This window comes from Martes martes (assembly GCF_963455335.1).
Source record: "Martes martes genome assembly, chromosome: 1".
In the NCBI taxonomy this organism is placed as follows: Eukaryota; Metazoa; Chordata; class Mammalia; order Carnivora; family Mustelidae; genus Martes; species Martes martes.
Window position 1 is genome coordinate 215,655,011 of NC_137888.1, and position 22,851 is coordinate 215,677,861.

General features: G+C 59.5%; 1 protein-coding gene across 3 annotated transcripts; it reads left to right on the plus strand.

The window, feature by feature from the left end:
• Positions 1–731: 731 nt before the first annotated feature.
• On the plus strand, positions 732–17,568 carry SGTA (small glutamine rich tetratricopeptide repeat co-chaperone alpha). Of its 3 annotated transcripts, none has more exons than XM_080812474.1 (12): positions 732–844; positions 8,144–8,282; positions 8,726–8,832; positions 9,125–9,209; positions 10,281–10,380; positions 11,810–11,914; positions 12,712–12,850; positions 13,265–13,327; positions 14,190–14,227; positions 14,990–15,079; positions 15,281–15,403; positions 16,362–17,568. In XM_080812474.1, the coding sequence occupies exons 2-11, from the start codon at positions 8,183–8,185 to the stop codon at positions 15,393–15,395; spliced, it is 942 nt and encodes a 313-aa protein (XP_080668600.1). In that variant the 5' UTR covers positions 732–844; positions 8,144–8,182; the 3' UTR covers positions 15,396–15,403; positions 16,362–17,568. The 3 variants fall into 3 exon arrangements, with proteins under 3 accessions (XP_080668600.1, XP_080668602.1, XP_080668601.1); XM_080812476.1 differs by having other exon boundaries at positions 16,191–17,564; XM_080812475.1 differs by having other exon boundaries at positions 16,276–17,563.
• Positions 17,569–22,851: the final 5,283 nt, after the last annotated feature.

The window sequence follows — 22,851 nt, forward strand, 5'->3', positions numbered from 1 at the left end:
GGAGAACACTACTTGCAACTTTGACAAGAACGGTGATCAGTTGTGAGTCTTCAATTTCGCCGTTTTCCATTCCCGGAGTTTGTTACTCATCCTCCGAAACCATCTCTACCCGGTAGATCTTCCCTAACCATCCCGGCCCCCTTGCCTCCCCAGTCCTAACCCCACCACGCCGTTTTGTCTTTAGAGCGCTCGCCATCAAGTGGAAAGGGTTAGTTGACGTCCCCGGGTACTAGTTTGCATCTCGTCAACGCCCGCACAAGGGAACCGGAACAAACACTCCCCTGGTTTTTGCAGTTGGTTTGCAATAAGTATTTGTTGGCTACTAGGCACCTGCTGTAAACAAAGATGTTCCTTCACGCGCCATGCGTCGAATGAGCGAGAGAATACGTTTGTGGCACGACCGGTGGGTGAGTAAGTGTCAAAGACTGTGGGAAACACCCGCTCCCCTGCACACCGCGCCTGCGCGGCTCCGGGCGCCCGCTCCCCAAACACCGCAACACCACGTGGCCGGCTCGGCGTCACGTGACCCGCCCTGCCGACCGCGCCGGAGTCCGCCACCGTCCCACCATGCACCGCTCCGTTCCCGCTCGAGAGGGGAACTCGGTCCTGACTTCCGGCCTCCATTCGGTCGCAGAGGTCAGTTGCCCTAACGACCGGCTCGCCCCCACCACTAAGTTACGTCACTTCTCCCCACGCCCGCCTCGATCATTAACGCGCCTGCGCAGAAGGAAACACAACGGGAGCCGGCTCCTTCCGCGCAGGCGTCGCGGCCAGGGGCGGGACCGGGCAGCGCCGCGGTGCGCAGGCGCAGCCGTCGGTGGGTCGGCGTTCGGCCGCCTGAGAGGTGAGTCGTGGGGGGGCCCGGCGCTAAGCGGGGTGGGCCGGGGTCCGCGGCTCGGAACTCCCGGGGCTCCGGGGCCCGTAAGGACAGGCTGGTCTGGGGCGAGGATCCCGCGATCCACTGGCTGCTGTGAGTGGGCGGCGCGAAGGGGAAACTGAGGCAGGGTGGCGTCCGGCAGGCCTTCGCCGGCCCTGGTCATCCTACCCCGGACCCCAGGCCCGGGAGATGCTGGTCTCAGGCCCGTGGGTGGACAGCAGGAGTCGAAAGTGCCCCGCAAGCAGTGAGGGTGTCTTCTGCTGCCCGGAAACACAGTCCCTTTGCATGGGGACCCCGTTCGTGGGGCGCGGGTCGGGGTCCTTTCCCAGCGCCGCCACTCTCCACCTGGCCAGCCTCTTGGCTCCCCGGAGCCTCAGTTTCCCCCGCAGTAAAATGGGCGTCATCACGGTCCCTGCCTGATTGTTTGGGGTGGGGGGTGAGGGGTGGCGGTCTTGGGAAGGTGAAAGCCACAGGGGCCAGCGCAAAGTGAGAGCTTGGTGGGGTCAGCGGTGGTTCTGTCGGTCGTGCTGCCGGCGGGAAGGAGCCGCGGCGAGGACCGGCTGCACCCCCTCTCCTGGCTGCCTGAGTCGCTGCACATCGCTTCCCTCTCTGAGCAGCGCGTTTCTTCTGCAGCAGGGACCCCAGAAGAACGTGCATCCTAGGCTCTCTGCGAGGCTAATAAGCAGGTCATTCTCTGCTTGGGTTCCTGCTGCTTGTTAAGACTTTGCTGGAGAATGGCTGGTTTATTAGGTGCCAGAAAACGTGTGCAGTCTGCACCCTTTGGGCTGGAAGATGTCCCTGTTCCCTTTGGTTTTCTGTGTCTGATTGGGCTGTCTGCCTTTCGTGTTCCCAGACCAGTGGTTTTGTCGCCCTGGGGGACGCAGGGCAATGTCTAGGGGTCATTTGTTGTTGCCACGACGGGGTGTGCTCCTGGCAGCAAGTGGGTGGGGCTCAGGGATGCCGCCTAAGACCCCGCAGTGCCCCCACCTTCCCCACGGAGAACTGTCACAGTGTCCACAGCGGGGAGTTAAGCCTTCCCCCGGACCAATGCTTCTCCACCAGCATGAGTGGCACACACGGGGGTGGGGTATGAACTCACAAGATCAGGTGAAGGTTTTGCGTGGAGAGGAAAGGGCGCTTTGGAATTTAGGCTCTGGAATCCGACTGCTGGGCTCAAAATTCCTGGTTTGGGTCTTCTAAGCTGGATGACCTCGAGTAGCCACCCCATCTTTCTGAGCCTCAGTTTTTCCTTCTGTACAATGGGGATTGGCGCAAACAACCCAGGGCTCAGCTGACTGTGAGCAGGCCCAATCCAGCTGCAGCCTGTTTCTGTAAATGAAGTGGGGGGGGGGTCCGTCACAAAACTTGTGACAGCTTTTGCCCAAGAACAAAAGTGAGTGGTTTCCACAGAAGCCCTGTAGCCCTTTTCAGAAAATGATCGTGGACCCCTTCCATGAGCCATTGCGAGGGCTGCGCTGAGCTCGGGGCCTGGAAAGTGCTCAGCCCGCCAAGGGTTTCACCTGAGGTTTACCGTCAGTCTTTGAGGAGGGGCGAGCGACTGTAAGTGGGGTTACCTCCACCCCAGACTGTGAGCTTACACTGTCTTACTTTGTCCCCACTTTTTTTTTTTTTTTTTTTTTTTTTTTTTTTTGGCCGAGACCCAGCCCTGGCCTCTGTGGGAGATGCTCAGCAAGGGGGTTGTAGGAATGAAGGCAATTGTCGGTCGGCAGGCAAGGCCCAGGGTTTGTTGTCTCCTCTGGGCTTCCCCGGGAACTTGGTCAGGGGCTCTGGATTTGACAGGGATCTCACCGTTTCCCAGGACCGTACGGATCAGACACTGCTGAGTGTGGGGTTGAAAGCGAAGATGTCTGTCGGGTGCTCACGGTCTGGGTGAGGCCGGGGGCCAGACGACAGACAGGTTTAAAGCCGTCTGGGCCAGTGATAAGGCTGGTGCTTGGACTTTGCTAGAAAAAAGAGGGCGTCTAGCTCTGAGATAACTTTGCAGCTCGGTGTTGAAGGGAATCGAGTATTTCCAGGTGGGTTGGAGGAACGGTGAGCAGTTGGGTTTGAGTGGAGACGCTGAGGGTTTGGTGAAGGGCTTCCCATGCGCACGTGTGAAGTTTCAGGAGCTTTCCATGGTCTTCAAGGATGCAGAACGTGGCGTTTTAGAAGACAGCAGGCTGTGGTGAGGGTGGTGGGCTCAAGCCTCGGGACAGCCCTCGCTCGGACACTGGGGGTGTGCTGGGATGAAAAAGAGCACTGGGGCACTGGCTTCGCACGCTGCTGTTTGTGGGCCGAGCTCTGGGTGCAGGGCGGAGGCAGGCAGCCCTCAGCAGTGGGCGCTCCACCGTCCAGGGTGGAAAAACACGTGCTTTTTTTCCCCCTTGGCCAGTTCTGGGCGGTGAAAGAAGAGAAGTAGAAGTTGTTGTTATTTTTAAAATGAGAAAACCGGGGCGCCTGGGTGGCTCAGTGGGTGAAGCCTCTGCCTTCAGCTCAGGTCATGATCTCAGGGTCCTGGGATCGAGCCCCGCATCGGGCTCTCTGCTCGGCGGGGAGCCAACCTGCTTACCCCCCCCCCCCCGCCTGCCTCTGCCTATTTGTGATCTCTCTCTCTCTGTTAAATAAATAAATAAAATATTTAGAAAAATAAAATAAAATAAGAAAATGAGAAGGTGGACTGAGAGCCGGGAGGGACTGTGAAGACCACCGGAGGAGCTGGCCCCGGGGCCCCCACCCCCACCCCGGCTCGCCTGGCACTTTGGCGGTGCTGGGAGCTCATAAAGCCCTCACTGTTCAGAGAGGAGGCCTTCTCGGAGACTTTTGTCCGGCAGCCAAAGCCCTACAAGTTGGGATTGTTCTGCAGGCTCCGGGTGCCTGGTAGGAGACGAGGAGAAGTGCTGTCCCCGTGTTTTGTTGGGCCCCACTTTGTGGGGAGCGGAAGGTGGTTCATCTCAAAAGCCACACGTGGGTGAGACCCGCAAACTGTTGCGCAAGGAAGCAACATTGTGTGGAGCCCGTGTCAGACGGCGTGCTGGCTCCTCCTCGCGCCTTGGGGACATAGTCCTCGGCTGCAGACCCGGGCTTCCTCGACTGCAGGGCCGAAGCCCAAAATGTGCAAACAGAAGGTTTTCGGAAAGCTTACAGCAAAGTTCTTTGGCCAGAAAAAAATCTCGCTTGTGCTGATTTAGACCCTTTATTTTTCCCACTTGGAGTTTCAGTGATTTTCAGCTGGGTGGTTTGGCCATGACTGGGGACATCTGTGGTTGTTACCGCTGTGGAGGGGGTGCTCCTGGCATTGAGAGGGTGTGGCCGGGGATGCTGAACCCCACGGTGCTCGGGACGCCCCCAATGAGAGTGACCTGCCCCTAATGTTAGGACCAAGCAGTGGAGACCCTGCATTGATGATTTGGGAAAATACTGAGTCTGGTCCCTGCTCACTCTGGACACCAGAGTAAATCCCCCGGGGTCAGAGGGTACAAACCAGGGTGACCCCGGCATCTGCGAGTCACCCCCTCTCTCCCTCCCACTCAGTGTGTGTATTTCAACATGTGTAGTGTCCCAGGACCTCAGGAGTCACATGGTTACAGAACGCAGACACTCCTGGGGGTCAGTGGAACCCCTTGACCTGAGGGGTATCACCCCGAGGAGATTCTGTCCCTTACCTTGGGCACACTGGACAGAGACCAGGGATGCTGTTACCACTCGGCACTGCACAGGACAGCTGTCCCCCCACCCCAGCAAAGAAGAGTCCAACCCCTGATGTCGATAGTGCGGAGGTAGAGAAACCCTGTATTGGCTCATGAATTCTTGTAACAGCTGGTAAGGACGCCCTTGTTAACCCATTTTGTGGAAGAGGAAAGTGAGGGTATTGGCTGGGACTCTTTCAGATGGGACAAAGAGCGTTCCTTTGCTTAGGGTGGGGAAGGTGAAATGGAACGGGCCTCGGACAGAAATGGCTGGACCTATAACATGACTCCAGGCCCTTGTCCTCTCAGGCAAATCAGGCGTCCGTGGCCTGGCATCCATACGCCAGGCCCAGGGCAGGCTCCAGAGGGCTCTGACTGGACAGTGAGACGCATTGGGGGGGGCCAGCGCTTGAAAGAAGACCAAGCAACAGACTAGGAGAAGCGCAGAAAGAACGCAGTGAGAGCTTATGCCAGGGAAATCAGACCAGGGTGCTTCGAGTCTGTTGGGAGCAGGGGATCCTCTCGTGCGAAGGCCCTGAGGCTCCAGGGGCTGGGGGCATGGGAAGGACTGGAAGTATGCCAGAAAGGAGCGTGACTTGGTCTTTAGGTTTTTGAACCCTTGCCTGCATAAGCCTCAGTAGTCTCAGACACTGCCCTCCCCGCCCCCTTTCACCAGCCAGACCAGGAGGGTAGGAAACGTCTGTCGAAGACCAGGTTTCCTTTCTCAGTCCGCTCTTGAGCAAGCACCCAGCACCATCAGGACTCACATCCGTTCCCTGGGAGGGAAGACTGAGTCTTGTCCTCCCGTACACACACGTGAATACATAAAGCCCAGAATGAGTGACCCGTGGGAATGGAGGGGAGCCACCCTCAGAAGTGGTGCCTGGAGCCCAGAGGCGGGATGTAGCCACTTATGTGACTTAAGAACTCAAGATTCATTCCCCATAGGCAGCTGTCCAGACGTGACCCTCAAGGCCTGACTTAGAACACAGCACACAAAGGGCCCGGGGATCGCTCGTCTGAAGGGGAGGACCTCAGACTTTGAAAACAAAAGGAAACAAGATTCTAATTATGTTAAGATACACATAACATAGTTTAGCGTTTTCATAACCATTTCTTTTTTTTTTTTTAAGGTTTTTTTTATTTATTTGATAGAGAGAGACAGTGAGAGAGGGAACAACAAGCAGGGGGAGTGGGAGAGGGAGAAGCGGGCTCCCCACTGAGCAGGGAGCCCGACGTGGGGCTCGATCCCAGGACCCTGGGATCATGACCTGAGTTGAAGGCAGACGCTCAACGACTGAGCCACCCAGACACCCTTAACCGTCTCTAAGCGCACGGCTCCGTGGCGGGAAGCACACTCCCCCGTCCTGCTGTCACCCCGACTCTCCGTCTCCAGAACTGTCCCTCCCCCCACACGGAGACTCTGTCCCAACGAAGCACGGACTCCCCATCCCTGCCCCAGCTCCGGCTCCCACCCCCTCCTGTCTGCATGGACGGGACTCCTCTGAGGCCCTCCTGGGAGTAGGGTCCTGCGGGACGGGTCCTTCTGGGTCTGGCTGCTCTCGCGGAGCCCAGTGTCCTCGGGGTCCCTTCCTTTCTGAGGCTGGACCGTGTTCCCGCGTGTGGACAGACCGCACCATGTTGATCCATTCATCCGTGGGTGGACGCCGGGGTCTTGTCTGCCTGTCAGCTAATGTAAATAGCCGCTGTGGAAACAAATACCTAAAATGAAAACAGTCTGACCTCTTAGTCTTTCCTCCTTCGGTGGAGGGGAGCAGGCTGACTGGTTTGCTCTCTAGATTTCTCAGCTGGGGACAGAAACTCATTTTTGGGGCTTGACTTCCCCGAAGTGGGGGGAAGTGGGTTGAGGTGGTTGATCTCTGTGAGCCCCTCTCTCGCCCCAAGGTCCTGTGGTCTGGGACTGGCCGTCCGTCCCCCAAGCACCGGCCCATCCTGATCCCAGACCTTCCGGTTCTAGGGAGTCTCTCCGGCCACGGGTGCTTGCCGGGTTAATGGGCGTTGTGTACAGAAATGGGGAGCTCATTACCATCCTCACAGAACTTTCTTTTCTTCACCAGCTTTACAGAATACAGGTGTTTTGAGGTATAATTCATGTACCTTAAAGTTCAGCAGACTTTGGTATATATTCATACTGCTGTGTAACTGTTCCCTTTCTGAAAGTCGAGAACGTTCCATCACCCCAAAAAGAAACTCTGTCCCCATCAGCCATCATTTCCCCCCTCCTCCAGCCTCCGGCCCCCACGAGCCCCCTTCCCGTCCACAGATGTGCTTGTTCTGGACGTGTCACACACGTGGACTCACACCCTGTGGCCTGTGTCTCACTCCCTCTCCTTAAGAGGCAGCTGTCGATGGACATAGATTCCCGGGAACCAGAGCCCGAGCTCTCTGCACGCAGCCAGCACCGAGTGTCTCACCTGCCCTTGCCCGGTGGCCCCCGGCCCCCATGCCGGCACCGTCCCCACGCGGAGAGCCGGGGGCCGCGTGGCAGCCTCTTCCCGGGTTTGTTTAACCATAGTGTCCGATTATAGGTTCGTGAGAAGGTGGTCAGGAGGCCTGCTCCTTGTTTGCTATGGGGCACAGGCCGTTCACCCCCCGGAGGTGTTTTGGGGAGACTGAGGTGCTTCCTGCTGCGGGTTCTGGCTGTGCACGTGGACTTCAGTGGCCTCGGCCACTCCTCCCAGATCCCCGTCCCCAACCTGTTGCCCTTCGGCGGGAGCGGCCGTGGAGGTCATGGTGGGGAAGGGGTGAGACGGTGTTGTGACGTGCCTGACCCATCAGAGACCCTCGGGTAGCAGACCCCTCGCGCCTGGACTGTTCCAGAGCAGGGCTCTCCCTGGGCACTGCGGACGCTAGAGCAGCGTAGTTCTCCGTTGTGTGGACATTCTGGGAGCCAGGGGCTGAGCGGCAGGCCCTCACCGCCCGATGCCAGGGGTACCAGAGACGCACCCAGACGGCCCAGAGTCCCTGAGGCAGGACCTCTCCTGGCCTGGGAGTGCGGCACACGGCCGAGGATCAAGAGGGGTCCCCAGGTGGCCTGCGAGGGGCTCGGTGCTTTTGGGACCCCTCGGTCTGTTCTGGGCCCCTCTTCCCGGCCCCAGCTGCCTCCTGCCCTCCCACCCCCGTGACCTTGTTCCTCCGTCTGAGTGCAGAAGCCGGTGGGACTGGGGGCCGGCTCGTGCTCCGCCAAAACGGGGTTCGGAGACCTCCAGGACTAGCTTGTGGGCCAGCCCTCCGCATCCCTGGGAGCCCCCTTGGGCCCCTGAGTCTGTGACGGGGCGGTGGCGGCCAAGGCTGCGGGGCTTCGTTAGAAGAAGGAGGCAGGATGGCTGGGCGCGCGCCCCCACCCGGGGAGCCTCAAGTCTCCGCTGTGAAACGGGGTCATGGCCGTTTCCCCCTCACTTGTGCTGCAGGTAGACTGGGCCAGGCACTTCGAGTGTTTCCTCGGGGCCGAGGCCCAGCAGTCCGGGCGGGCCCTGGAGTGGCAGGTGCCACGGGCACTGTCTCCGCAACACCCATGCCCCCCGTCTGCGCGCCTCACTCCCTTGGCTTGGGTCCGCAGATCCTGAAAACCCGAGGCGTGGTCCCTTCCTGTCTCAAGATGGATAACAAGAAGCGCCTGGCCTATGCCATCATCCGGTTCCTGCATGACCAGCTCCGGCACGGGGGGCTCTCGTCCGACGCCCAGGAGAGCCTGGAAGGTGCGTGTGGGCCCGCTGCCCGGCCTCCCGCCACGCGGAGCCAGCCCCGGTCTCCGCAGGCCCAGCCTCGCAGGCGTTCCGGTCATCTCCCCACCTTTCATCGAGGGGTGGTTCCAGAACATTCTTCCCCACCCCATGTGTGCGACTCCCCTGGTGAGAGGAGAAAGGCTCTCTCTCAAAAGAGGGTGGAAGCCGCCTGGGGCTGGGGGGTGAGGCGCCCAGGCCGGGCGGGCGCTTGAGCGGCCCTCTGCCCGGACTCCGCCCCCAGCCCCTTGGTGTCCAGCTGGCTCCGCCCACGGGCGATGCAGTGGGAGGTGGCGTTTTGGCTTCTGCCACGCGCCAGGCCTTTGACCTGGGTTTCGTCGGGGAGGGACTCCCTCTGAGCCCCAAAGTCCCAAGGTCTGGGCTGCGTTCAGAAGAACATACCTGTGTCCCCCTCACAGTTGCAATCCAGTGCCTGGAGACTGCTTTTGGGGTGACCGTGGAAGACCACGACCTCGCTCTCCCTCAGACCCTCCCGGAAATATTTGAAGCAGCCGCTGCGGGCAAGGTGAGTCTCTGCGCTTCCCAGAACAGAAGTAACAGCGAGCATGGGCAGGGGGGCTCTGCAGCACCTGTGCAGGGCCCGTGTCCCCCCCGCCTCCCCCCCCAGACTGGCACCGTGGAGCGGGTTCCCGGCTCGCGGACGGGGCAGTAGGGAGCTCGCCCTCAGCCTCCCCGGCCCGAGGTTCCCTCCCTCAGAGCTCAGCTGCCCTCTCGGGAGGCCGGGGCTGTGGGGTGTGGGGGAGTCGGGCAGTCGGGTGGCCTGCCACCCCTTAAGCAGCTCAACATTTTGGGGCCAGGAGGTGCCGCAGGACCTGAGGAGCCCCGAGCGAACCCCACCTTCAGAGGAGGACTCGGCTGAGGCAGAGCGCCTCAAAACAGAAGGTGAGACGAGACTGTCACATCAGCACCAGGCCCCTTACCCACCTGGCCTGCGGGGATGGCAGGGGCGGGCTGGCCCCCGGGGAGGGGGTGGCAGCTGTAGGCGGGAGCAGTGCCATGAAGCCCCGCGCAGCGCACGGCTCCGGGAGACGGGGGGGCCACTGAGCGCACGGGGTAAGGATGTGCAGAGAGCAGGGCCCGCCCGCATGGCCCGTGGGGATGTGGCTGGGGCAGTCACCGTGGAAGGCATTCTGACAGTTCCCCAGTGGTCACACTGGGCACGGGGCCTGGCTGCTCCCCTCCAGGGTATGGGTCCGGGAGAAATGGGGTCAAATGTGTCCACAGCAGCCAAAAGGTAGACCAGCCCAAATGTCCATAAATGGGTTGAAAAGATAAAGAGTGACCTGTCCATATTCTGGAGTGTCCGTTGGCCACAAATAGGCGAGATGCCCCCACGCACTGCCCCAGGGACGGACCCCGAGCCCACGACGCTCAGGAAAGGAACCAGACAGAAGGCCACACGGGGTGTGAGTCCACACGTGTGACACGCCCAGACGAGGCTCCTCCACAGACACAGAAATGAGTTCGTGTGTGTCAGAGGCTGGGGAGGGGGTGGGCGGGTGGCTGCTGATAGGGTCGCCACTGCTTTTTGAGAGAGAGAGAATGTTCTGGAATTAGATTATGGTGATGGACACCTGCGAATATTTAAAAACCACTGAGTTGTACACTTGGAAAATGTGCGTTTTAGGTTATTTGAATTAGACTTCGTGAAACTCGGTTACTTCCAAGGAGCAAAAGTGACTGTATTAGAGGCTTATGTCTTCAAATGTCACAACCAAAGCAGGGACAGTTGTCAGAGTGTCATCTCAGGCCAGAACCCACAAGATGCCAGACACAAACCACATCGTCCTCCTCTGCCCCCACCCACCCCCCACCCAAGCCTACGTCTGAGTGTTGCAGCCTGGCCCCCAAAGTCTTCTCACCCCTTGAGAAACCCCCGAGAGCCGCCCTGATGCCCAGAGCCCTCGGGCCCGACGGGAACAGCGGGGCGTGCGCTGTTTTTTCCCTCTCCAGGAAACGAGCAGATGAAAGTGGAGAACTTCGAAGCTGCCGTGCACTTCTACGGCAAAGCCATCGAGCTGAACCCGGCCAACGCGGTCTATTTCTGTAACAGGTGCTGGCTGGGTGCGCTCGGGAGGGGCGTCCATACCGTCGCTTAGTGATCCTTCAGCCAGATCCCCAAGTCAGCGGCAAGGGGCCAGCCTGGGTCCACAGGAGCTGAGCACAGCATTAGATTAAAATCGGGGGCAGCCTTCTGCACAGATGCTGCGGCAAGGAAATAAGCCAGACCACGCGTGATGTTTCGCGCCCACGGTCACGGCAGCATGGCTGTGGGAAGCCGCATCTGGCTGATCCTTTCTCTCTTTTTTTTTTTTTTTTTTTAAGATTTTATTTATTTAACAGAGGGAGACAGTGAGAGAGGGAACACAAGTAGGGGGAGTGGGAGGGGGGAAGCAGATTCCCCACTGAGCAGGGAGCCCGACACAGGACTCAGTCCCAGGACCCCAGGACCACGACCTGAGCCGAAGGCAGATGCTCAACAACGGAGCCCCCCAGGCGCCCCTGGCTGGTCGTTTTACAGGGAAAGCTGCCTCCGCTTTGCCTCGGCCCCCAGGACAGACCATCGTGATGACAAGGCGGACTCTAGGACGCAGAGTAGACACAGGGTCGCGCTCCAGGACACCAGCCCCGGGAGCCGATGGCGGGTGGTGGGGGCCGGGGGTGCCGCACGCAATGCGCTGTTGCCAGCCTAGAGCCGCTTGTTGCTTTAGTTTCTTGCTTTTGACTCTTGGGGGCAGTGACGCGAACAGGTTGGCGGGAAAGTCGCACGCGTAGTCCTCAGAACCCCACACGCCGGCCCAGCCGCTCGGTGTTTCTACCTGATGCATTTCTGCACTTCAGAACCTGGGGAAACGCCAAGTGTGGTGTTAAAACCTGAAATGGTCCGGGGCACCTGGGTGGCTCAGTGGGTTAAAGCCTCTGCCTTCGGCTCAGGTCATGGTCCCAGGGTCCTGGGATCGAGCCCCGCATCGGGCTCTCTGCTCAGCAGGGAACCTGCTCCCCCCACCCCACCTCTGCCTGCCTCTCTGCCTACTTGTGATCTCTGTCTGTCAAATAAATAAATAAATAAAATCTAAAAAAAAAAACAAAAAACCTGAAACAGTCCGAGAAGTGTGAGAGGAGACCCCCGAGAGCTTGGACAGAGCTCGCGTGGGGGTTCAGTCAGTGTCTACCAACAGATAGTTCCTGACCTAGAACGGGTGTCAGCTCCCGACGGTGGGCAGAGCCTAGGTGCTGGGCCCATGGACTCGGGGTTTGGATCCCAGTCCCGTCACAGCATTGTTGAGCCAAGCAGCTTGGCCTCCAGCCTCAGTTTCCCCCGGAGGCTGGCGCAGCCCCCAGCACAGGTGCTCCACAGCGGAAGCCCTTGGCAGCCCTTTGTCCCACCCCCGCCACCCCTACCTGACTGATGGGGCAGCCTAGGCTCCCCAAAAGGCTGCTCCTTGGCAGCTAGCAAGCCCCGCCCTGCTTTGTGTCCCCAGAGCCGCGGCCTACAGCAAACTCGGGAACTACACTGGGGCTGTGCAGGACTGTGAGCGAGCCATCTGCATAGACCCGTCCTACAGCAAAGCCTACGGCAGGATGGGGTGAGTGCCCCAGGGGGAGGGCCCACCCCCCACTCTCCCACCCCCCACTCTCCCACCCCCTGCCGACGCGCAGTGGTTTGCTCTAGTGCTGATCCTCTGCGTAGACAGAGTTAGGACTCGGCCCCATTCACGTGTCCTGAATCTGGGCCTCCCCTCCTTCCGACCCAGCTGCTAGATCAGTCCCCACGGCTCGCTCTCCTGTGTTTTGCTGGAAATGCACTTGTGCATTCCCGTAGAGGATGCAGACGAAGGGCTTTACAGGGCAGGGTCCAGGAGGGTCCCCGGGTGGGAGTTCTGTCCCCCTGGAGTGGGGTGTGATGCCTTCACCCACAGGACATTCTCCCTATCTCATTGTCCAGTTTTATTCTCCAGCTTTCTCCCCTCCGGGGGCTGTGGGGATCACAGGATCCAAATCCCAGATCTGGTCTTCCTGGCCGCTAGCCCCGTCCCAGGTCGCCGCACGAGCATAAACTCAAGTGTGATCAGAGGGGCTCGTTAGGAAAACCAGGAGCACCTGTGACCTGGGAAATTCCGGATTTTAAGAGTTCTGTGCCAAGAACAGGGCCAGCCACGTCCGACCACCCTGCCCTCTGCCTCTGTGCCCCTCCTTTGGGCTGTCCGAAAGGAGGAGGACCCTTGTGGGTCCTCTCGGGCGCTATAGCCCTTGTGCCTTCCCGTTATTTCCACACGTCCATCCTCTCTGCCCCCGCGGCCCTCGCAGGCCGTCCCCAGCAGACGCCAGGCCGCGGCGGGCAGCCTCCCGGGCCCCTCCCCACGCGCTGCCATCTCTCCCGCAGCCTCGCGCTCTCCAGCTTGAACAAGCACACCGAGGCTGTGGCCTACTACAAGAAGGCCTTGGAGCTGGATCCTGACAACGAGACCTACAAGTCGAACCTCAAGATAGCCGAGCTGAAGTTGAGGGAGACGCCGAGTCCCGTGAGTGGCCCCGGGAAGGGAGCGGGTGGGAGCCGAGAGGTGTGGGCCAGTTTCCGTGGGAAACCGGGGACGTGGGCTTAGGACAGGCTAGACGAGTACCCCCGTTGGAGTCCGGGGCAGTCGGGCTGGGGGTGTGGGCTGTGGACTGGTAGGTGATTATTCTCTGGGAACTGCTCACCCCGAGGGCCCTCCAGGCTCCGCAGGGGCCCAAGACGTCCGAGCCTCACACGGTACTTTCCCCAAGCAGTCAAGCCCGGGGCACATGCCTTGTGAGGCCTGGCTGTGGGGTGAAAGGACGTCTGAGCCGTAGGCCTCTCAGGTCCCAGCCGCCCCACCGCGGGATCGTCCGTCTCTGATGGGGGGCTGGTGTCATGGTCCTGTGACCACTCACCAGGGCTCTTCTCATCCCCACAGACAGGAGGCGTCGGCAGCTTTGACATCGCTGGCCTGCTCAACAACCCCAGCTTCATGAGCATGGTAACCTGCGCTCCCGCCTCCCCTGGGGCCTGGCCCCCGCGCCCCACGCCCGTGTCCGCTTGTGTACGCCTGCCTTGAGCCAGGGCTGCCCCAGCTGGGGGCGTGACCGGGGTGCCGTGGGCAGAGCAGCATCCCAGCCCCACCCCCTCGATGCCAGGAGCTGCCCCCGTGTGGCGGCCACAGATGGCCCCGGACAGCACCCCATGTCCCGGGGGCAGTACCACCCCCAGTGAGACCCCGACTTAAGGCCAGAAGCGCTAGTTCTGTGTGGGGCTGGTCCCCACATGCGCGTGTCCACGGTGGGGCTCCCTGACCGCGCCTCAGGGCCCAGGCTCTCCGCTAGAGAGAGATCCCCGCAGGGCATCCAGGAGCTGCTGGCCGCCTCCTTCCGCAGGGGCTGCACCTTGTCCGCAGGCCGCAGGATGGCCGGGCACCACCGGGGGCTGGCGCGGTGTGCACAAGCCCACCAAGGGGCAGGAGGACTCAGTCGGGCGGTGGCCGCACTTGATCTCCTGAACCTGGGGTCGGCGACCGGCTGGATTCTGTGGTCGTGTTGGCGCATGGCTGCCGCCATCTGTCGGTGGCGACCCAGCTGGGTGGTCGGGGCAGAGCCTGGCCCACAGAGCCGAGAACCTCAACTCTGGCCCCTCGTGGAGGTTAGCCAGGCCCCCATGAGCCACGCTAGGCAGGCCACTTGCAGCGTCCTGCTTGGCCACTCCTGAAATGGGTCCTAAAGAGGGACAAGACCCAAGCAGGAAAAGCAGTAAACCATGGGCGAGCCCATGTCAGGAAAGGCATCGAGGAGGCCCCGCGAGCGTGCCGCGTAGCACGCGCCGTGTCTGATGACGTGTTCTTTCTTCAGGCGTCCAACCTAATGAACAACCCGCAGGTTCAGCAGCTGTAAGTGACCGCCGTCTTCCTTGGGGTCTGGGGTCCGATTTCTTTTTTTATTGTGACAGGATGCATGTAACAGAATTTGGCCATCTTAACCATTTTAGGGTTTACAGTACAGTGGCGTTAAGTACATTCACCTGTACGACCATCACCATTTCATTCCGGAACATTCCATCACCCCATAGAGTCCCTGTCCCCATTAGAGGCACTTTCCTGCCTCCCCAGCCCCCGGTCCCTGTGAACGAGCCTCCTTCCCGTCCGTGAAGGTGCCTGGTCTGGGCGTGTCCCACGTGTGGACTCACATCCCATGTGGCCGTCTGCGTCTGGTTCCCTCCCTGCATGTCAGGGGCCGTTCTGGGTCCACACCCAGGAGCGGGATGGCTGGGTACGCGGTGATTCTGTTCTATTTACTGAAGAACTGCCGGGCTGTGGTCAAACCTTAAAGCCCAGCTTCTCCGCAGCACCGCTGCCGTCGGGGTGGGGCGCCCTCGGGGCCTCCGGGGTACTGTGGGGGCAGCCCAGCGTCCCCATACTTGGCCCCGTGTCCCCTGGTTGAAGACCCCCGTCTCTAAGCCAAAAAACAAAGGCTGTTCTTGAGTGAGCTGGTGGAGTTCTCGGCGGCCGCCATCAGAGAGGGGCGGGCCGGGCCGGCGCCGGACCCCGGGGGGGCTGCCGGGCAGTCATAACAGCTGCTCTCGGGTGGCAGGGCAGGGCCTGGCGGGAGTAGGCCAGCCAGGCTGGTGGTCTCATCGCGGGCTCCCCCTGCAGCATGTCCGGCATGATTTCGGGCGGCCACAACCCGCTGGGGACTCCCGGCACCAGCCCCTCACAGAACGACCTGGCCAGTCTCATCCAGGCGTGAGTAGACCTGGGGTGGGGTGGGGTGGGGTGGGGCTCCACCCACGAGCATAGGAACCAAGGTGCCGTGTCCCTGGGCTCACCCTTGGGCCCGCGTCCTCCAGTGCGTAGTCGTACTGCCCGTGGGGGGCACGCGCCTGGGACGTGGCCAGAAGGGTGCCCCGGGCTTCGGGGTTAAGCCTGGGCCTGGCCCTCCCGCAGCGGCCAGCAGTTCGCCCAGCAGATGCAGCAGCAGAACCCAGAGTTGATAGAACAGCTCCGGAGTCAGATCCGGAGTCGGACCCCCAGTGCCAGCAACGACGACCAGCAGGAGTGACCGCTCGCGTGAGTCCCCGTGGGCCATGGAGGGGGGAGAACCGCTTTTGGACAGCCCTGGGTCCATGAGGTAGGGAGGGTCTCCGTGGTTAGGGTGTCTGGGATCATCAGGTCCCTTTCCAGGTGTTTTCCACTCGCATCCTGTTCCTTCCCAGCGGGTGTCTGTGGGTGGGCCGGTCACTCCGGTGGGTCTTGTGCACACGAGGGCTGCACACCCAGGGCTCCGTGTCCCAGCAGCGGCCAGAGCGCTGGCAGGCCGCAGTTGTGTGGGAAGCCCCGGGGCAGCCGCGGCAATGCCAGCGAGGTCCCTGCGAGGGAGGCTGACAGCCCCGCCCTGCCTGGCACTGCAGCCCGGGGCTTGCCTGGGTGTGTGTGTGTTCGCCAGAAGCAGCTGTTACGGCAGGATTGCTAGAAAACAGACTGGGGGTCCCTGTGGCCGTGGCTGGCTCGGGGCCACCTCCCTCCCTGGGGCCACTAGACTCATCCTGTGCCCAGGAGACCTCATCGTTGTCCTCCTCTCTCCTTTACTGTGATTTTCTGTTAAAAATTTCAAAGGACGGGGCACCTGGCGGGCTCAGTCTGTGGAGGGTGCAACTCTTGATCTTGGGGTCATGAGTTCGAGCCCCGAGCTGGTGTCCAGGTTACTAAAACAAATAAACTTAAAAAAAAAAAAAAGTTTAAAAGGTTTTAAATGCCAAAACCATCCAGCAGCAAGGAAAACAACTCCGATCTCTCCACCTACAGCGTCGAACGTTAGTTATTTGAGCTCGTGTTTCTTCCTTTTTCTCCCCCAAAGCATTCTTAAAGAGAAAAAGAAACCTAGTTGAGATCAGTTTTGCATTTGTTCTACGTCGTAACTATCTGCAAAACACCTTTGCCAGCGTTCCCACGTTCTCAGCCCCAGAGCCTGCAGGGACGTCCTGTCTGCGCTGACTCGCGGCCCTCGCCCTCGTGTCTTCTCCCGCAGCCCTCCCGGTGCCGCCAGCTCCTTCCCACCGACCGGAGGCCGTCTCGCGTTTTGCCGTCTTCTCCCCTTGGACCACCCAAGAGAGAAAAAGAAACAGAAATCGGACCTGCATGTCAAGATGGATTTTTGTTACTCCCTCCGCCGTCCCCTCCCTGTTTGTAGTCTCCCGCGGCCCCTAGACCCTTCTCGAAACAGAGCCAGCAAGCTGTGAACGCAGACCAGCACTGATCTCTCCCAGCCCCCTGAAAACTCAGTCACGGAAGCGTCTTCTAGGCCGGCCCGGGCTGGGGTCGTCCTCGAGCCGCACTCCAGGAGGCTGCCCGTTTTGTGTCGACCGCGTCGGGGACGCCCATGGCTCCCAGAGCCCCTTTCTGGAGCCCCGTGGTGTCTTCAGAGGAGACACGAGAAGCCACTTCTGAGTCGACCTTGGCCTCCCCAGCCGCGCCCCGCTCGGATGAGCTCACTGCCAGCCGCGGCCTGGGCGCCAGTGGCCGCCCTGCCCCTCAGACCGAGGGTTTTCGTTTGAGGAGCTCTTCAGACACGTTTTCCTAGAAGACGATTTTCGTGCCCTTGCCACCCCTGTTGGGAGCAGGGGCGGGACCGTCCTGGGGCGCACGGAACCAGGTACTGGGACTCGACTTCCAATCAAGCATTTGGGCGGACACAGGTCTCGTCTCTGATCCTCCTGTCCCAGTACTCGTGACCGACAGACCCCAGGCCCGTCCAGCCCACTGCCCTCCTGTCCACAGACGATCCTGCCGGCCGGCATGTTGGGGCCCTGGCAGGCTCTCCTGTCCTCTTCAGGGCTAGGGGGCCAGCAGGGGTCCCTGGTGCACCCCCCCGCCGTCGCCGGACAGCCACCAGAGCTGCTCCCGGCGGGGCAGGAGTGCCAGCCGTGGCCGGACAGCCCGCCCAGGACACGGGGCTGCCGTGGATGTGCCCACGGCTTCCACTCGGGCGGGATGGGGGGAGGGCAGGTCTGTGGGCACCAGTGTTGGCATCTGGATCGTGTGAGGTTCCCTCATGTTCCGGGCCGTCTGCGAGGTAGACCCAGTACGTGTGTGTTGTAGGTAACTAGTGGGAAGACGGACCACTGCCAGCCACCCGCAGTCCGTCCCACGTCTGGCGAGATGTGTCCTAACTTGAGTGCTAGCCACGGTGACAAGAAAACGTGTGGGGAATAAACAGGCATCACGACCTCTGCTCCACTCTGCCGTGACCTTTCGCGCCACCCCTGCCCTCCTGCCCCAAGCTCCCAGAAACCCCCAGCCTGGAGTGCCCGCCTCAGGCCCACACCAGGGGTCTGTCGTGTTGACAGCTGACTTCCTGTGTCGGGTCACGGATGATTCCAGAAACAGCAGATCCCCGCGCTGCTCCTGTATCGTCTCTGCCGCGCTTTCACTTCCCATCTCGCTCCGGGGGCCAACCTGGACCCCCCACATCTCGGGCAGAGCCGTGAGGGCACCTCACTCTCCCTGGGGTAACCCTCAGGGCCCCTCTTTGTACCTGTCGCGCGTGAGCGGGGTGGCCGCCTGCAGGCAGGGAAACAAGGTTCCCAGGGTTGGGGCTGTCCCAGGGAGGGCGGGGGGAGCCAGGCCAGCACGCATCTCACAGAGCAGGTTCTGATGCTGGAGACGTCTGTGGCCATCACAAACTATGAGTGTCGTGATCGGGTGCTCTTGGCATCCTGTAGGTGGGGGTTAGGGACACGGTTTAGTCCCTGCAAGACCAGTCTGCGTTCTCTTGAGTTCGCCCAGCCCCCCCCCCCCCCCCCCGTCTGCTCTGCACTCGGCTGCCGTCAGGATGCTGACGCACCTGTTTGGAGAGCACACTGGGAGGCACAGGGGCATGAGCCCTGTGTTCCAGAAACTTCTACAGGTGCATTCTAGGTCTCCCCAGATCGTCTCACTCCATCCGGTGTGTCCGTCAGTGAGCAGCCCTGCAGAGCCGCTGCCTCACACCCAGCCTAAGTGTTCAGGGAAGACCCAGAAACTTTCTGTTGGAGCCACTGCTAGAGTGGGAGGGGGTAGAAAAGGAGTCGCTGTCAACGTGTCATCCGAGAAGCTGGTGGCTTCTCCGAGTGACTTGATGAGACGTGTGTCACGGGTACTTACTGCTCGATCCCACACGAGGTAGAAATAGGGTCTTTCTGAATATTCCTGTCAGAGTTGCGTTGAGGAGGAGGAACGGCAGTGAAACACGGAGGTAGCAGAAGTCGTGGCTTGGAGAGCGCTTGCAGGAGTAGGTTGAGCCGCGAAAGGCAAGGCAGCCGCTGTTACCGTAGGTGGAATCGTGGAGTCTGTCCTCGGCCCCCACACCCGGTGCGTGGCCGTGCGTGGTGACCGGGCCCTGGACTGCGAGCCCCACCCACATTAAGTCCCAGGATGCCGAGGAAGAAAGCAAGCAAGGGGTGTCCCTGGCTGTCAGTTATGCCCCAGGGCTGTGTCCAGGGGCCATCAGGGGTTGTCACAGCCAGAGGGGCTCCTGACATCGGGAACCTGGGACCAGGGAGCTGCTCAGCCCCCCGCAGCGCCCACCCCACGGTGTTGCCGGCACCCAGTGCACCCGAGAGAGAGGTGTCCCATACACAAATACCCTGGCCCGCTGTGCCACAAGCAGAAATGATCTCACCCGCCCCGAGGGCTCCTGTGTCCCAGCAGCAGAGGCTTTGCCCCAGGCTGGGTAACTTGAAAACCCCACACCACGTGGCCTTTCCCGGCGCGCCCCTCCACCCCCACCCCTCCATACTGAAAACCGGCTCTTTCCAAGGGGCCCTCATCTGGGAGGTGCTGGGACCAGCAGGTGGTGCAGCCGTGCCCCAGCCTCCCGGACGCGGGGGTCCTCGGCATCAGGACCAGAAAGAACAAAACTACCCGGTCTCCAGCCTAGAAAGGGCCACAGTCCCAGGGGTCAGGCCTGTGCTTTTAGAGCTGGCTGTCCTTTCAGAATTCCAAGTCGCAGGCAAGGATGTCAGGCTCTGCGCTGCGCTGACAGGGCCACCATCCTGGGGTCGGAGAATGGGAACCCCTTCTGGGGTGACAACCACGGATTCTGCTCCGCGCACGGCTGCTGGAAGCTCATGTAGACTTGGGGCGGGAGGGAGCTGCATTCTTCCCTCTCTCGTTACCACGCTTCTTACACTCTTCATCAAAGCGTAAATACACACGCTAAGTGCACAGAGTACAAGCAGGCGGCGGGATGAGTGTCCACAAAGGCAGCACGCAGCCGTCGTTGGCACCTGGACCGAGAGCAGAGCCCGCCCTGCAGCCCTCATCGTGTCCCCGCCCCCATTACCGCCTTCAAGGGTAACACTCCCCCAGTGTTTAGTGCCATGGGATAGTTGTGCCTGGTTTTGATACAGATAAAATGGAATCTAAGGGGGGGAAGGTAAAGTAAAAATCATAGAAGAAAATTTAGAATATGATTCTGGGTAGGCAGATCTTAAAAAGCACAGCACTGTGATCGTCTTACGTGTCCACTTCGCCAGGCCACAGTACCAGGTACTTGGTCAAACGCTAGTCTGAATGTTGCTGGGAAGGAATTTTTTGAGACGAGAGCAACATTTAAATGAGCGGGTCTGGAGTAGAACGTGGGCCCTCCGGTGCGGGTGGGCCTCGCCTAACCAGTTGAAGGCATCCAGAGAAAAGACAGGTCCCTAGAGGAAACTCTCCTCAAGGGAATTCAGCCTCTACATGGCCTTGGGACTCAAGCTACAGTGTCAGCTCTCCCTTGGGTCTCCAGCCTGTCTGAGTGGATGAGGCCATTTGCTATATATATATATGTATGTATATGTGTGTGTGTGTGTGTGTATATATATATATATAATATATATATATATATTTATTTATTTCACAAAGATATGCTCCTACAAATCCATGAGAAAAATATGACCCGGGGCGCCTGGGTGGCTCAGGGTTAAGCCTCTGCCTCTCTCTGCTTGCTTCTCTGCCTACTTGTGATCTCTTTCTCTCTCTCTCTCATCAAATAAATTTTAAAAATATTTTTTAAAAATAGGACCCAATTTTTTAAAGAGCTTTTTTAAAAACATTTTATTTATTCATTTGACAGAGCAGAAGCAAGGTGAGTGGCAGCAGAGGGAGAGGGAGAAGCAGGCTCCCCACAGAGCAGGGAGCCCGATGCGGGGCTCGATCCCAGGACCCTGGGATCATGACCCCAGGGGAAGGCAGATGCTTAAGTTGCTTAACTGACTGGGCCACCCAGGCGCCAGAACCAAATTTTTTAAATGGGCAAAATAGGCCTTCCAAAAAAACAGGATATGCAGTTAGCCAGTAGTCAATGGTATTAGATACCTGAGGAACATGATTGAAACCATAATGTGAGGCAAATACAGCAGAACGGTTAGAATGAACAAAGCAAGTGCTGTCATTACAGAGATGCATCCGGGGCCCCAGGAGCACCCCGGTGCGGGGGTGTGCCAGGAGGACCCCAGGGCCCAGCAGTCGTCCCCATTGCCGTGTGGGTGGCGGGGTGGGAGCTCCCAGGGCCCTCTCCCGGGGTGTCCCACAGGACAACACTTAGTTCCCAACAAACGAGACGGGACCATGCATATGTGGTTTGGTCTCCAGGGGCTGGCAGAGACCCAGCGCCCGGGGTTCTCTGTGGGGGTCGGTCTCACGGGCCCCTCTGGCCAGATCCAGCCAGGAGCCCAGACTCAGGGAGGGGAGCAGGTGCTCAGCCTGAACCTCGCGTCTGCACAGATGGTTCAGGGACCCGAGCCCCCCAGCAGCGAGGCTGGCCGGAGCCCGCAGTCCGGTTCCAGACACCGCGGAGGGCCAGCCTCGTGAGCCAGCCTTAGACTGCTGTGTTAACTCTTCTTCTGCACCAAAGGGGGAAAACCAGCTCCATTAAGTCCTAAAACCAAGGGTTTGCATCCCCTGGGACCCCAAGTACAATACCCGCTATGGACATCCGCCCAACAGCAACACGTATGACCTAAGCAAGATCCAACACCAGAAAGTACCCAGATGAACCACCGTGCCAAAGGCTAGGTGCTTGGGAGTCAGGGCGCGAAGCGGCAGGAGGGAACCCGCAGGGGAGCAGGTCATGGTCACTCGTGACTGTGAGGGTGGTTTCACAGGTATATTACACATGTCAAAACTCACCAAGTTGCATACTTTAAATTTGTGTCATTCCTTGTATTATGTCAATTAGCCTCAATAAAGCTGTTAAAATCGTTTTACTTCCAATTTCCATGATACTTGTTTCCCTGTATATGTGTTCTCCGGGGGATAACTTCTTCACCCCCCTCCCATTCTTGTTCTAGCATGTTCGTTCTCTGCCAAGTGCCCTGTCTTCTCTTGTCGGCGTTTCCTTCCGCTCCATCTTGTTTCTTTTTTATTTTTTTTTAAGATTTTATTTATTTATTTGACAGAGACACAGTGAGAGTGGGAACACAAGCAGGGGGAGTGGGAGAGGGAGAAGGGGGGTCCCCGCCGAGCAGGGAGCCCGACGTGGGGCTCGATCCCAGGACTCTGGGACCATGACATGAGCCAAAGGCAGATGCCCAACAACTGAGCCACCCAGGCGCCCCCCGTTTCTTGTTTCCTAAGCCCATTCACAGTGTCTTCCACTAGAAGATATTTTTGAAGTCGACAATGCAGTCAGATGTGTCAGTTTTTTCCCTGTGGTGTCCTGAAGATACCTGCTCGTACACAGGTCCTCGAGCCTCGGAACTTTTCAAAAATGCGTGCTTCTCCGAGCAGCTTCATTCTCTAGATAACTACGAACAAATACTGCGCATCACGAGTTCTTCTGTAGGAAGGTGTCACCCTGTGGGCATTTACCTGGTGTGCGCTTATTATAAACCATCTTTTTTTGTTGTTGTGAATTATGGAAGCCAGGAAAAGACTCACTATAATAACGAAGTGTCTACTAAGAACGAAGAGGCGCCCCATGTTGTGTGCCTACGATGAGGAAGGCAGAGATCAGCATTAAACAGGCCACACTTGACCTCTGCCAAGCCCAGCTCCGCCTTCCGGCACCTCCAATACCTGCACCTCCTCCAGTCCCTCCTGTTTTAGCGAACAACGCCAACATCCACCTAATTGCTCCAACCAGAGAACTAGAAGAAGTTACCCTGACCCCTCCTACTCCTGGAACCTGCCCAGGTGAACCAGCGCCACGTCCTCTCAACTCACCCTCCATCCTGGCTCCGCCATCTCCCTGCCAGAGCCCTTATCTAAACCAGTGCCTGTCCTCGCCCAGATGACTCTTAACTGGTCTCCTGCTTCCCCACAATTCAGTCTCTACACGGACGTCAGGATCGCCGTAAGAGATAAATTGGATCACCAGCTTCACCTGCTTAACCAACCCCCTTCAGTGAATCGCGCTGCAGTCACGGTAACACGCAAACTCCTGAACGTGGCCCGGGGGACCGTCCCTCCTCTCTCCCCTCCCTGCTGCTTGCTAACATTCAGCCAGCCCAGCCTTCCAGGTCCCCCAGCGTGGCGGGTTCTTTTCCATCGTTACG

Coding starts and splice junctions, on each gene's coding strand:
- SGTA (XM_080812474.1), top strand. CDS start 8,183: ATGGATAACAAGAAGCGCCTGGCCTATGCCATCATCCGGTTCCTGCAT. Junction 8,283..8,725: donor CGCCCAGGAGAGCCTGGAAG/GTGCGTGTGGGC, acceptor TCCCCCTCACAG/TTGCAATCCAGTGCCTGGAG. Junction 12,851..13,264: donor TGAGGGAGACGCCGAGTCCC/GTGAGTGGCCCC, acceptor TCATCCCCACAG/ACAGGAGGCGTCGGCAGCTT.